We start from the raw sequence: 11,988 nt of genomic DNA, 5'->3' as shown, positions 1-11,988 counted from the left end.
AGATAACTAACTACTATTAGTGAAATGGGATGAGATGATGAAATCAGTAGTAATGATGAGAGTCAGCATCAACCATGTAGGGGAGCGGCAGATATGGTCTGTGCTTTCAGCGGCACACGCTAAAAATCTGCCTGCCGGCTTGGCATCGTCACAACCTTCAATGAACCCCAAGACCAAAGACCCCAGACGCGACTCGACACTTCAACTCATCGCGTCGTCCATCCCTTGAGCACCACTCGCTCACCTTTGCCGGATTAAACCAATAAAAGATGCCCCGCAGAGACGAGGACGACGACGAAGATGGAGGCACAGGCTTGTATGTGTCGGAGCTAGCCGAGGACAGTCTGGAGGAGGGCAATCCGTTTGCTACCCACATTTCACATTCTGATGTCGACGACGACGACGACGACGACGAATCTGGCTCACACGAGGAGGGCAGCGACAGAGAGGACCATTCTGACGGCGACGAAGAAGAAGAGTACTCCGAGCATGACGGCCGCTTCGACCTCATTGACGACATGGCCGCTGATTCTTCCGAAGAGGAGTCGGAAGAGGACGATGGTGGTGAGGACGACTCGGAAGACTCATCCGACTCTGATGATGATAATAACGGCACCCGCCGGATTCTATTTCAAGACAAACGACGCAGCAGAAAACGCTCTCAGTTCATCCCTCAATTCAGCCTGCTCCCGCTCGAGCTCCAGCAGCTCATCTGGAAGCAGTTTTGTCCAGACTTGTCCGAGAAGGCGCGCTTCTATGAATTCCAGATTGTCGGCCATTTGGTGCCCCAGAACGGTATCCCTCCCGAGATTTGGGAAACCGTCCAACTCGAACAGCAGACCAAGGCGGCCCGGACCGTGCTTGCCATACACCACCAGAGCCGCAAGTTCGCCCTTCGCTACCTCCCCGATGAGCTGGCTCTCCGGGGAGGCTGCGGCTCAGTCCGCTTTCACAGCCAGCGTGACGTGGTCTTTATCGACCGTGTCGCCAGCGCCATGTCCCGTCACTTCCCACCATGGCCCATGCCCGTCATTCCAGGAGTTACAGACAGGATCCGCAACATTGCCTTTGAAAAGGGTTTGTTTTTCTTGACGGGGGATCCGATGCTTCAGAGCTTTACTTGTGCCTTTCCAAATCTACAGCATGCTTTCTTTCTGGCAAAGTACAACCACTGCGAGGCAAGGAATCTGCTCTGGTGCGCTGACCCGAGTGCGAACCACTACACCTTGACCAGCGAAGAGGAAGCAGAGATACAGCACGGAAGAAGGGGACATGAAACCAAGAACTTTGTCGAGTACCGCTGGGTTTGGCCCAATGTCGAGAAGCGCGCTGCCGAAGCCAGGAGAGCATCGGTCGCCGACGCCAGGCCCACTTCCGCCGACGAGGTCAACGGGACCAGCAACACCAGAAGCCCGGGCGTAGTCGAGGAGGAGTTTCTCACCATCACACCCGAGGAAATCGCTTGTTATGCGGCGGACGATATGCGCGGTTTGGACGACTCTGATTCTGACTCGGACTCGGACGAAGCGGAGGAGCCGGGCACCTATGTGCAGCGAGCGTGGAGTTTGGGCTTCAAGGTTTGGCCAGTGATTGAGTTTTTTGACAAGAGAGGCGAGCGCGCTTTTCAAAAGCTGCTGCAGTGGAATGAAGACGGGGCGACGGACGTGGCGTTCGACGACGAGGACTACTCCGACGAGGGGGAGGAGATACCGGACGAGTACGAAAGTTCGGGGATTGATGATTCAGAGATTGAATCGGGGGATAGCGATGAGGATTCAGATGATCTGAATATTGTGGACGTTGACAATAGCGACGGCAGCGACGGCAGCAATGAGGGGGATTCTGAAGATGACGGGGAAGGGGGTGGCAGCGTGGTAGACTCGGAAGATGAGGGGGTCGATGGGGACCGCCCGCTGATTGATCTGGCTGGAGAAGATGGCAACGAACACGACGACGAGGTTTTCACTGGATTTTCCAGCCCCGAACCGGAATCAGTTACACTTCGCGCATCCTCCAGCGTGGAGGAAGTGTTTGACGCTGAATCTGATCAACAAGCAGCTAGAGCAAGGCTCAAGCGCAGACGAAACAGAATCATGGAATCTTCAGATGTGGAAAATGACTCAGACGAACACGAGGATGACGTCCCTCGGCCGGCCAAACGACCCCGCCGTGTAGTGGACTCTGACTCTGACGACGAGAACGGGACCTCAGAGGAAGAAGAGGTGGTACCTCGGCCAACCAAGCGAGCCCGCCGGGTGGTGGACTCTGATTCTGAGGAAGAGGACGGCAGTGCCGAAAAAGACGAGGACGATGAGATGCCTCAGCTTATCAAACGAGCCCGCCGCGATAGCACCGCTTTGCTTGTTCGCCCCGACGATGACACGGATCAGGAAGTGCGGAAAATGAGGGCCAACAAACGGCTCCGAGCTGTTATCTCGGACGACAGTGAGGATGATGACGATGCCCACCACAACAGCAGCAAGGAAGAGGAAGGGGAAGAACAAGAATCCGATAGTCAATCCTCCGAAGAGACCGACGAGTCTGAGTCAGAAGACGAAGAGAATGAGCAATTCAGCCGCTCCAGAAAGGCAACGTCAGCTCTTGCACAGAAGCTGGGGTTAACCGGCGGGAGGGGTCGAATTCCCATGCCACCTTCTGATTCTGAGGATGATGAGGATGACGACGACGACATTGAGCGCAAGAGAGGGGATGATTACGACGTTGGCAATTACGAGGTCTTTGAGGATGACGATGAGGATATGGAGGAGGTGAACCGGGATGGGGAGGATAAGGAGGAGATATTTGGGGGGGATGATTATGACGAGGACGAGGAAGATTACTAGATTCCACTTCTTTTCTTGCCCTTCTAGAATTGCTGCATACCTTATATGTTGGGCTTTATTAGCATTGGTGGTTGTAGCTTATATCGTCTCTAGTTACAAGTTTAGCTTTGATCCTACAAAGCCAGAGATGAGAAGGTGCTGTATAGATATAGCTCAGCTAGGGCATAAACACTGTTTGCCTGCAGATATTCTTTTGTGTTTCGGCTGATAGATTCTTTTATCTGCAGGTAGCCTTTTCAAACATTCAAACTGCAAACAACTCGACATGGTCCTCTGTTTTGAGTGAGCAAATCAATCATTATTTCCCGTCATCTGGATGTTATCTCGCCAAATTACGCTCCTACATGACCACTCTCCTGCGAATATGTACTCGGTTTCCGCTTCAAGGCAGGTACTCCTCCCTCGCCCGCAGTCGTCATCGTCGTCGTCGTCGCTGGGGCAGTCTTGGCCTGGACAACAAGCAGACTAACATTGGCCTTGTCCCCTGCTCCCTTCCTCACCTCCGCAGCGAGACGTGCCGCCTTCAGCCCAAGAACCTTGCGAACGGCAGCCAGCTCAGCCGCCGCGGAAGAAGACGGGCCCGCCTCAACAGAAGATGCCAACCAAGACGAAACAGACCTCCCCACCACCACCAGAACCGACCGCGAGCTGCGCACCTGCCTGCATGGCGACAGCAAGCTCTGAATGGCTTCGGCTGTGTCCTGAGCATCAAGGTAGACAACCCTGTCGCCCAGACTTTCGGAAAGAACCGACTTGAGCGCGGCCATCTCACTGTCGGCGCGGTTGGCCGCTGCTTCGACAACCACCTCCAAGACGACCTTGTCGGTCTGGGCGAGTTGATACCCTAGCCTCACCGCAAAGAGGTCGTCCTCACCTCCTCTGTAGAGCACACGGACAACCTTTGGGCCTTTGCTTTCGGCGGAGTGAAACTTGGCTGCTCCGATGTCTTGGGCCTCGGCTAGGCTGACACCTGTCGCGTCTCGGGTGAGTTGTCGGGTGATTCCCGTCTTTGTTGCTTGCGAGTCGTCGCCTATCCTTGACCGGGGGTGGCTGGTGCCGAGGAGGGAGCTGTCGACATAAACTCCCACGGCGGCGAGGTGCCTGTGCTTTTCGTAGACGTCTGTCACGAGGCCGGCGAAATCCTTGTTCGCGAGCATGTTGTCCTTGATGCTGGAGTTGCCGCCGTAGTAGAAGCTTTGGATTTCGGAAATGGTGCCTGTCTCGCTCCAGGGGACGAGGACCAGGTCGCTGTTGGTTTTGGAGGCTTGGGTGGCGAGGGTGTCGGCGAATCCCTCTTCGGGGACGACAGCGATTTGTCCAGAGACGATGACGTCGCGGGAAGTGTTGTTGGCGGTGGAGGTGCCGAAGGCCTTGACGATAGGGTCGTGGGAGGCGTAGTCTTCAATGTCGGATACTTTCATGACGGAAGAATTGCGGTCTGTCAGCTCCACCAGACGATACCCCTGAATGCGAAGTGGCCTCTGCTCATCTGTGTGAGCGGCGGAGGGGTCGGCTGCCTTTTCGTTGTCTGACGAGGCACTGGCCGCTGGTGTTGGGGCAGAGGAGGAAGTAAACAACGAGATGAGCCCCAGAATAGAGGACAGGCCATCTGTTCGAAGATAGACCAGCAGACGGGTGGCCACATCCCCCTTGCGGTATTTTTCCTCCGAGTCTTTACCATCCGCTGGTATGATCGGATTGCCATCCCAGTCTATCTTGCCCTTCTTCCACAGGTCGAGCTTCTGCTGATACCAGGGTGGATAGAGCCAGCTGACCAACGGGGCCGTGGAAAAGGTGGTGACGAGAGCCATAATGACAAACATGGTGAAGGTCTTTGTGCTCAAAATCTTGGCTTGCAGGCCAATGTTCAAAACAATGAGCTCGACCAACCCCTTGCATGACATGAGCGTGCCGATGGTGAAAGACTCTCTCCAGACCAGCCCGTTCAACCTCGCGCCCAGAGTTCCACCAGCCAACTTGCTGAAGAAGGCCACGAAAATGATGGCAATCACATAGCCCCAGACGGTCCCGGTGTTAAGTAGGCCGATGTTCGTATTGATTCCCGAAAGCGCAAAGAACAGCGGCACAAACAGCGTAGAAGTAAGATCCTCGATCTTCTCGGTCAGTTTGATTGCAAACCCGCCCTCATGAGGGCACATCAGCCCGACCATGAAAGCCCCAAAGATAGAGTGAACGCCAATGATGCTCGTAAAGAAGGAGGACGCCAACACCATGAATAGCGTCAGCGCAACCACACCTTCGGTCGGCCCGTTCTCCAGGCTCCTCGTCCTGCGCAACACCCAGATGAATGCCGGACGGACGGCATATGCCAGGAACAAGCTGTATCCAACCGAAACCAGAAACACATACAGCGCCGTTATTCCGGCTCCAGCATTCACAAGCGTGACACACAACGCAAGAAGAACCCAGCCCACCACATCATTGGCGATGCCGCTTGTCAGGACAATCACTCCGACGGTGGTGTTCAACAGCTTCAAGCTCGTCAAGATTCGACATAGGACTGGAAACGCCGTGATCGCCATCGCCACACCGATGAAGAGAGCAAAGATGCCAAATGAGATGGGGGCCGTTCCTGGCTCACCCGCAAACTCGTGGTACAGCCCGTATGCCACCGCCACACCGAGTCCAAAGGGAATCGTCATGTCCAGAGCTGCGACGCTAAAGGCGATTCGCCAGTTGCTCAGCAAATATGACAGGTTGATTTCCAGTCCAACTAAAAAGAGGAACAGCACAAGGCCAATGTTGGCCACAAGTCGGAAGGGTGCCATGCTGGCAGGCGGAAAGATGGCATCAGTGAAACCGGGGATACGGCCCATAACGGAGGGTCCGAGCAGAATGCCTGCGATGACCTCTGCAATCACTCTCGGCTCTCGGATCTTGGACAGCGGCCAGTAGAGAGCACGGGTGAGGGCAATGACAATGGTGGCCTGGATGATGAAAAGGACGAGGGGGTCGGCGGGATTGTAGATGGAGGGGTTGAGGCCTTCGAACACGCCCGCTTGGGCGGGAGCTCGAACCACGGTTGGAGTGGCCGTTGCCGCTGTTGCTGTTGTTGTTGTTGTCGCCATGGTGGGCGAGCCAGATGAGCCTGATAGGCCCTTGTTCGGTGAGCACGAGAGAACACAACGGCGACTGGATTTGGTGGTAATATAATGACCTCCTCAGAGGCCAGGAGCCGAGGAAGGAAAAGAACAATGGGTCAGTTCCAATTCAGGACCTAAAAGAGAGAAACGGGGAGCTTCAAGTACTCGAGACAAAGAGACCCATGCTTTGCGGGACAGGTGGGCGCAGGGCTCACACTCAGGGTTCGTGACAGATCCCAGTTGAGAGGTGGTCAGACAGCTCGTTTAGTCGCAATCATACACTGAGAAAGCTTCGTGGCGGACCGTTCGCCTTGTCCAATGTCGACAAGACAAGGGGCGGAACTGGGGGTCACGCCAAGGTCAACAATCTAGACCGCCAGAGACCGTCAAGAAGCGGTGGAGGAGGCTGATAAGCATTGGGAGGTGATGGGCTGAGAAACTGGAAGGAATGTGGCTTGTCTGCGCCGTGCTTGGCGTCAACCTCCCCCGCAGCGGCACAGCCTTACGAGTACGCCTTCACCCATCACCTGAGATGCCAATATGCATGGGGCTGCTTCAAGACCTCAACTTGACTCAATGGAACAGCAGCAAAGATCGTCAGACAACACCAGCATGAAAGAATCACTTGATGCACTGTACTCCCGGTTTCCTCTCACGCCAGACACACGTTCCATTCGTTTGTTGGAGCTCGAGGCGCCACCTCCCAGCCACGAGTCAAGCTTCCCACCTCAGCTCCATGGCGACCTTCGGGTAGTCAGTTTTGAAGACAGCCGGCCGTCTTTCATTGCTCTTTCCTATGTCTGGGGCGGGAAGCGGCCATCCCCAACCACGCGAACCATTGTATGTCATGGCGTCCATGTCGACATCACTGAGAATTGCTATGCGGCCCTCTGTCAGATACGACGGCGTCATGGGTACACCACACCTGCAACACTCTGGGTCGATTCAATATGCATCAATCAAGAGAATGAACAGGAAAAACTTGACCAAATTCCCTTGATGCAGCACATCTTCTCCCTAGCACAGTCGACCTATGTTTGGCTGGGACATGGCAATGACCGGAGTGATCTAGCTATGGAGTATCTATCGCAATTAGCAAGATTCGGCAGGCAGCTACCGCTGCGTATCTGTACTGCTCCTGATGCAGCAACCGCGAGGGCTGAGTCTGCGAGGTATAGGGAGGCCGTGTGGGAAGCGATGAGATGTGAGCTCCTTCATTCTTGGGGCGTCCTGTCTTTTGAATCTTCTTCGATGCTAACAAAATGAATGCGTAGTCAGGTTAAAGCATCGTGAGCCGGTAACCCGCAGTGTTGATCTCGACCAGGTGCTTGATCGCGAATGGATACACCGGTCATGGACATTTCAAGAATTGATTCTGGCTCGCCATTTAGTCGTCCTGTGCGGCACCAAGGAGATCTCTTGGGAAGAGCTCATCAGTGCAATCAGTCTCATGGCACAGAATAGCATGGGCAGCTTCAAGACGATGGCTGAGCTTGAGGAGACGGCGGCGTCATACCCCGTCAGCCCCTCGGTCCTAGCCCACTGGCAGTCCATGATTGATCTCTGGCTTGGACTGCCGCGGCCTTCCAATGGGTTTGAATCTTCACGAATCCACGTTTCGGGTAACAGGAAGTCGTCTTTGAGAGATGACATTATTGCTTATTGGGACAGGTTTGGGGACTCACCTTTACTCTTTCGACTGTTTCACTGGACCGTCGCCGCAATTGGGCTAATCTCCGCGATAGGCGCATGGGCCTATCTGACGAGGGTGTTCGCGCAGATACAAGTCTTGACTAGCTTTCGGGCTGGAGCCCCTGTCGTGCTTGTCTGGTTTGTGATGACAGTATTGGCAGGCATCCAAACCAGAAGACTGTATCTCGTTTGGTACGGGATCGGCTTTGGGCAAGGACAGTCATGGCTTCGTGACTCGGCTACAGCAACCGAGACACTTCAGGCTGCTGAAGCACTTGATGGCATCCGGGCGGCTCTGCGGGAGCGGATCAGCACACAGCCCCAAGACAAGGCCTTCTCCATCTCCGGCATCTTACAGACCTGCGGTGCCAGCCCCTCGCCACCCGACTACTCTCTTGCAACAACGGAAACCTACCTCACCCTGGTGAAAGATCTTCTTGCATGGAGACCAGAAGCACTCATCATGCTGATGGATGCCGGTATCAGTACAGCCTGCATACGTGATCCCAGTGCTACTGAGACCATATCGTGGGTGCCAGACTGGAGCACCCCTCGACCCAGTGCGTGGCTGACCTCAAGGTACCGCCTCAACAACACTTACGACATTACACCTGGGTACGATTACCAACTGCTAGATCCATCAGCTGTTCTGCTAGCCGGGACCTTCAGCGGCACGGTGATGTGGGTTTCGCAGCCGTTTGCACCCACGCATCATCTAAAAGGGGCCGAGTTGCGCTTGGCCCTTGCTGCAAACCTTTACACATTGCACTTCTGGCACCTGACCATCTTCAAAAACCTCTTCCGGGCCAGACGCTCCGACACAAAAGAAACCTGGAAGACTCGCCAGTTCGCCGTCCTGGAAGGCTTGGTCCGGTCGCCAAACAACAGCCGGCCGGAATACTGGCACATACCGGAAGACTTCCCCGACCGCAGAGACGACTTTCAGGGCTTCTCACAGCTCCTGGAGATACTCGACAACCTCTCGCGTCCGTCCGACCTGAACGACTATCAATCTCTCCACGACAGTCTTGCCCTTGACGACGATGACAATGGCCCATCGTCCTCTTCCCCCCTCCTCCCCGAAGCCACCACCGAAGCGATATGGGACTCGGTCCTCTCGAAAATGGCCAGGGCCATCTCCATCCTCCGACGGAACAGAAAAGCCTGGAGATACTTTTTCAAAACCTGCAACCAGCTCGCCCTCGACCAGAGGAATCTATTCATCATGAGCATAAACGCCTACAGCGACAAGCTCATCGGCAGTGGTCCCCTGAGCCTGGCAGAGGGTGACAGCATATTTCTCAGCGGAGGCATCCCCACGCCCATGGCTCTGCGGATGGTGCCCTCGTCTGAGGCCTACTTGTCTGGCACTCGAGGGGACAATCGGTTCAGGGTCGTCGGGGCTGTGTTTGTCCACACTCTGACAGGTGAAGACGGCAGGCTTCCCGTGGGTTCTGTGTTTGGTAATGACGGTCGGGATCATGTTGTTCTTGTGTAGCAAAGCGGCCGGCGGCCGGTCCCCATATCAACTGATTCAGGGGTTTGTTTACTTGAGGGGTTCCACTCCGTCCAATGCAGTGTTCAGCCCAAAGAAGATAAAGTTTCTGAAGGCCAGCTTTGTTGCCTGTTCTTGTTCCTCTGACTTGCTCCTCTACCCAGAGGATCCTCGCGTCGCGAAGCTTCGTATGTGCTTGCCGCCTCATCCGGTATCTGCTCACTCTTCGGCAACTTGTGGAGGAGAAAATGATCCGTTTATGCCGGTATGAGTCATTCGCCGGTCCCAACCCCTCGGGTTTTGAGTTGATTAAAAGCAACCCCAGAGCTACTCGCGTTTCCCGCGGAAGCTTGTATTGCTCGTGTTCATTATTAAATTTGATAATACTTTGCATCCAACCGATCCGGGGTATCTTGAACGATTGATAAATTACATGTGCGTCTTGTCTCCTTGCACGGTTCGGAGCGACGTTCACACCATTTTCTTCATTTTTCTTTCTTTTCTTTTGCTTACGACATATCAATCATGCCATCGTTGTAGAGCATGCCGGCAATGCTGGCCGATGTCAAGGTGCACAGAACACCGCAGAGGAAGGCCGAGATGGACACCTTGACGACATCACCGGACCGCTTGGGGGAAATGGTGGAAAGAACACCAATCTGAATGCCGAGGGAACCAATGTTTCCGAAACCCTGTTTCAACATGTCAGTGTCAAGTCCCAACGCATGCTCCAAGATCTGAGACGAATAAAAAAAACAACAAAACAAAAAAACTTACGCAGCAGGCATAGGTAGCGATAAGCTTGGAACGGGGAAGCATATCGACGAACTTCTGCTTGGGGTCGACGAGATCGGCAAAAGCCTTGAACTCGTTGATGACCACCTTGGTGCCAATGAGCTCAGCCACCGAAAGAAGATCCTGCTTGGGCACACCCAGCAACCAAGCAACGGGATAAAGGCAGTAGGAGAGAATGAGCTGGATGGACAGGATCTTGTTGTTCTCGTCGACGAGAAGAGGGTCAGTCACCATGCCCCAGTAGCTGCCCCACCACTTGAGGAGACCATTGATCAAGGCAACGAAGGCAATCGTGGTCAAGAGGCAGGCCACAATGGTGGCACCAATCTTGAGACCGAGCCACGAGCCGTTGGTGAAGGCGTGAAGAGCGTTGACAGTCTCTTCATCTTCCTCGTTCTTGGGCACCTCGACCTTGCCCATGGTGATGGGCTCCTCCGTCTCGGGCCAGCGCATCTTGGACACGGCGAGGGTGGCAGGAATGGACATGATGCAAGATGACACGAGAGCCTGGGGGTTGAGACCCATGCCAATGTAGGCCACCAAGACGGAACCAGCAATGGTCGCAAAACCGCAAGTCATGATCTGGTGGATTTCGGCCTTGGTGAGATGGTCCATGAAGGGACGAATCAAGACGGCCGATTCACCCTGGCCAATAAAGGGGGTGGCGGACGCGACGATGGCTTCGGCGCCAGACACTCTCAAACTCCAGAAGAAGAAGACGGCAAACTTCTGGATGAACCAGGCGAGGAAGCCGACGTGGTACAACATCTGGACGAGGGCGATGAAGAAGATGATGGCGGGAATGACACCGGTCAAGAACCAGTTGCTGTTGGCCAGATCCTCATCCGTCAAGAAGATCAAACCGTCCTTGGCGAAGCCGAGCAGGGCACGAGCCATGTCCGAGATGAACTTGAAGATGTCGTAGCCCGCCTTTGTGCGAAGGACGAAGATGGCAATGATGTACTGGGACAGCATGCCACCAATGACGGTACGCCAGGGGATGAGCTTCCAGTTTCGCGACGTAAGCGTCAGGAGACCAAGCATAACCATGAGACCGAAGACGGAGATGGCCCGGTTGGCGCGGGTGTTGTCACCGGTCTCTTCAGGCACAAAGGTGCCGATCAAGAAGACGGCGACGGCGATCAGGGCGGCAAGAATGTGGTGGAGGTGAGTTGGCACTCGATCGTACACCCGGACAGCCGTGTGCTTCCAGACGGTGCGCACAGGGCGCATGACCAGAGACGATGGAACAAAGTTGAAGAAGATGCGAAGACAGATGGCGATGTAGATCAAGGAGGGAATCAACCATCCCTTGCCGTCGGTGTGTCGGTACTTGACGAGGCCATAAATCCACCATCTGCGGGTATCACATATCAGTTCGGTGCACTCGACTTCGGAGAGGGCTCTTGTGTGCTCTGGTTACTAACACGCTGAAGACGATAAACAGAGCTACCTGGACGACCTTCCAGAAAAACCTCTCCACAAGCCGCAAGATGACGGTAGGTAGCGAACTTCTCCCGTCGCCGCGAAGGGAGCCAGCCTGGGTGCTCTGCTTCTCGGGGTCGACAGCATACTGAACGGAGGCCGAGGCGTTCTTTTCGTCTGGGTATCCAATGTCGGTGCTGGAGCTAGACTGCTGCTGAAGGGCAGTGGGCTGGGCCGAGTAGGGAGTAGCACTGGGCTCGATGTTGTCGTTGGTCGCCATGGCAAGAGAGAAGAATCTGAGGGACAGGGTGGGGACGGCGGGGAAGGGATGGAGGCCTGGAGGACTGGATCTGATATGAGAGCTCAAGCTCTGTCTCGACGTCCGCTACCAACAAGGTGGTTCGTGGAACGGTAAACTGAACGCGAAAAGGACAGCGGCCGGCGAGCGAGCGAGGAACCAAATCAGACACTGGCCTGGTCAATCAAGTCCAGAGGTGCAGGCGCCGAGGGGCGACGGTAGAACTTTAAATGGCCGGGCTGGCTCGTGAGCCTGTGGTGCTTGTGAAAAGCGTAACCCTAGATAAGGCGATAAGGCGGGAGATACCAGGTAGGAGGGGACTGAAATCAGCGAATT

At 54.9% G+C, this 11,988-nt stretch overlaps 4 protein-coding genes across 4 annotated transcripts; 2 read left to right on the top strand and 2 right to left on the bottom strand.

The window, feature by feature from the left end:
• Positions 1-269: 269 nt before the first annotated feature.
• On the top strand, positions 270-2,843 carry PODANS_5_2450 (uncharacterized protein; the record flags this gene model as incomplete). The annotated part of the gene is made up of 1 exon (XM_001904041.1): positions 270-2,843. One exon carries the CDS (start codon positions 270-272, stop codon positions 2,841-2,843), a length of 2,574 nt encoding a protein of 857 aa, XP_001904076.1.
• A 332-nt stretch (positions 2,844-3,175) lies between these two features.
• Positions 3,176-5,932, bottom strand: PODANS_5_2460 (uncharacterized protein; the record flags this gene model as incomplete). Its single annotated transcript, XM_001904040.1, has 1 exon — positions 3,176-5,932. One exon carries the CDS (start codon positions 5,930-5,932, stop codon positions 3,176-3,178), a length of 2,757 nt encoding a protein of 918 aa, XP_001904075.1.
• Positions 5,933-6,487: 555 nt separating this feature from the next.
• On the top strand, positions 6,488-9,137 carry PODANS_5_2470 (uncharacterized protein; the record flags this gene model as incomplete). Its single annotated transcript, XM_001904039.1, has 2 exons — positions 6,488-7,132; positions 7,272-9,137. 2 exons carry the CDS (start codon positions 6,488-6,490, stop codon positions 9,135-9,137), a joined length of 2,511 nt encoding a protein of 836 aa, XP_001904074.1.
• A 506-nt stretch (positions 9,138-9,643) lies between these two features.
• Positions 9,644-11,634, bottom strand: PODANS_5_2480 (uncharacterized protein; the record flags this gene model as incomplete). Its single annotated transcript, XM_001904038.1, has 3 exons — positions 9,644-9,826; positions 9,912-11,286; positions 11,357-11,634. The coding sequence occupies 3 exons, from the start codon at positions 11,632-11,634 to the stop codon at positions 9,644-9,646; spliced, it is 1,836 nt and encodes a 611-aa protein (XP_001904073.1).
• Positions 11,635-11,988: the final 354 nt, after the last annotated feature.

Source organism: Podospora anserina, chromosome 5 (genome assembly GCF_000226545.1).
Source record: "Podospora anserina S mat+ genomic DNA chromosome 5, supercontig 1".
NCBI lineage: Eukaryota > Fungi > Ascomycota > Sordariomycetes > Sordariales > Podosporaceae > Podospora > Podospora anserina.
The sequence above is the reverse complement of the archived record's forward strand: the minus strand, read 5'-3'. Positions and strand labels throughout refer to the sequence as shown.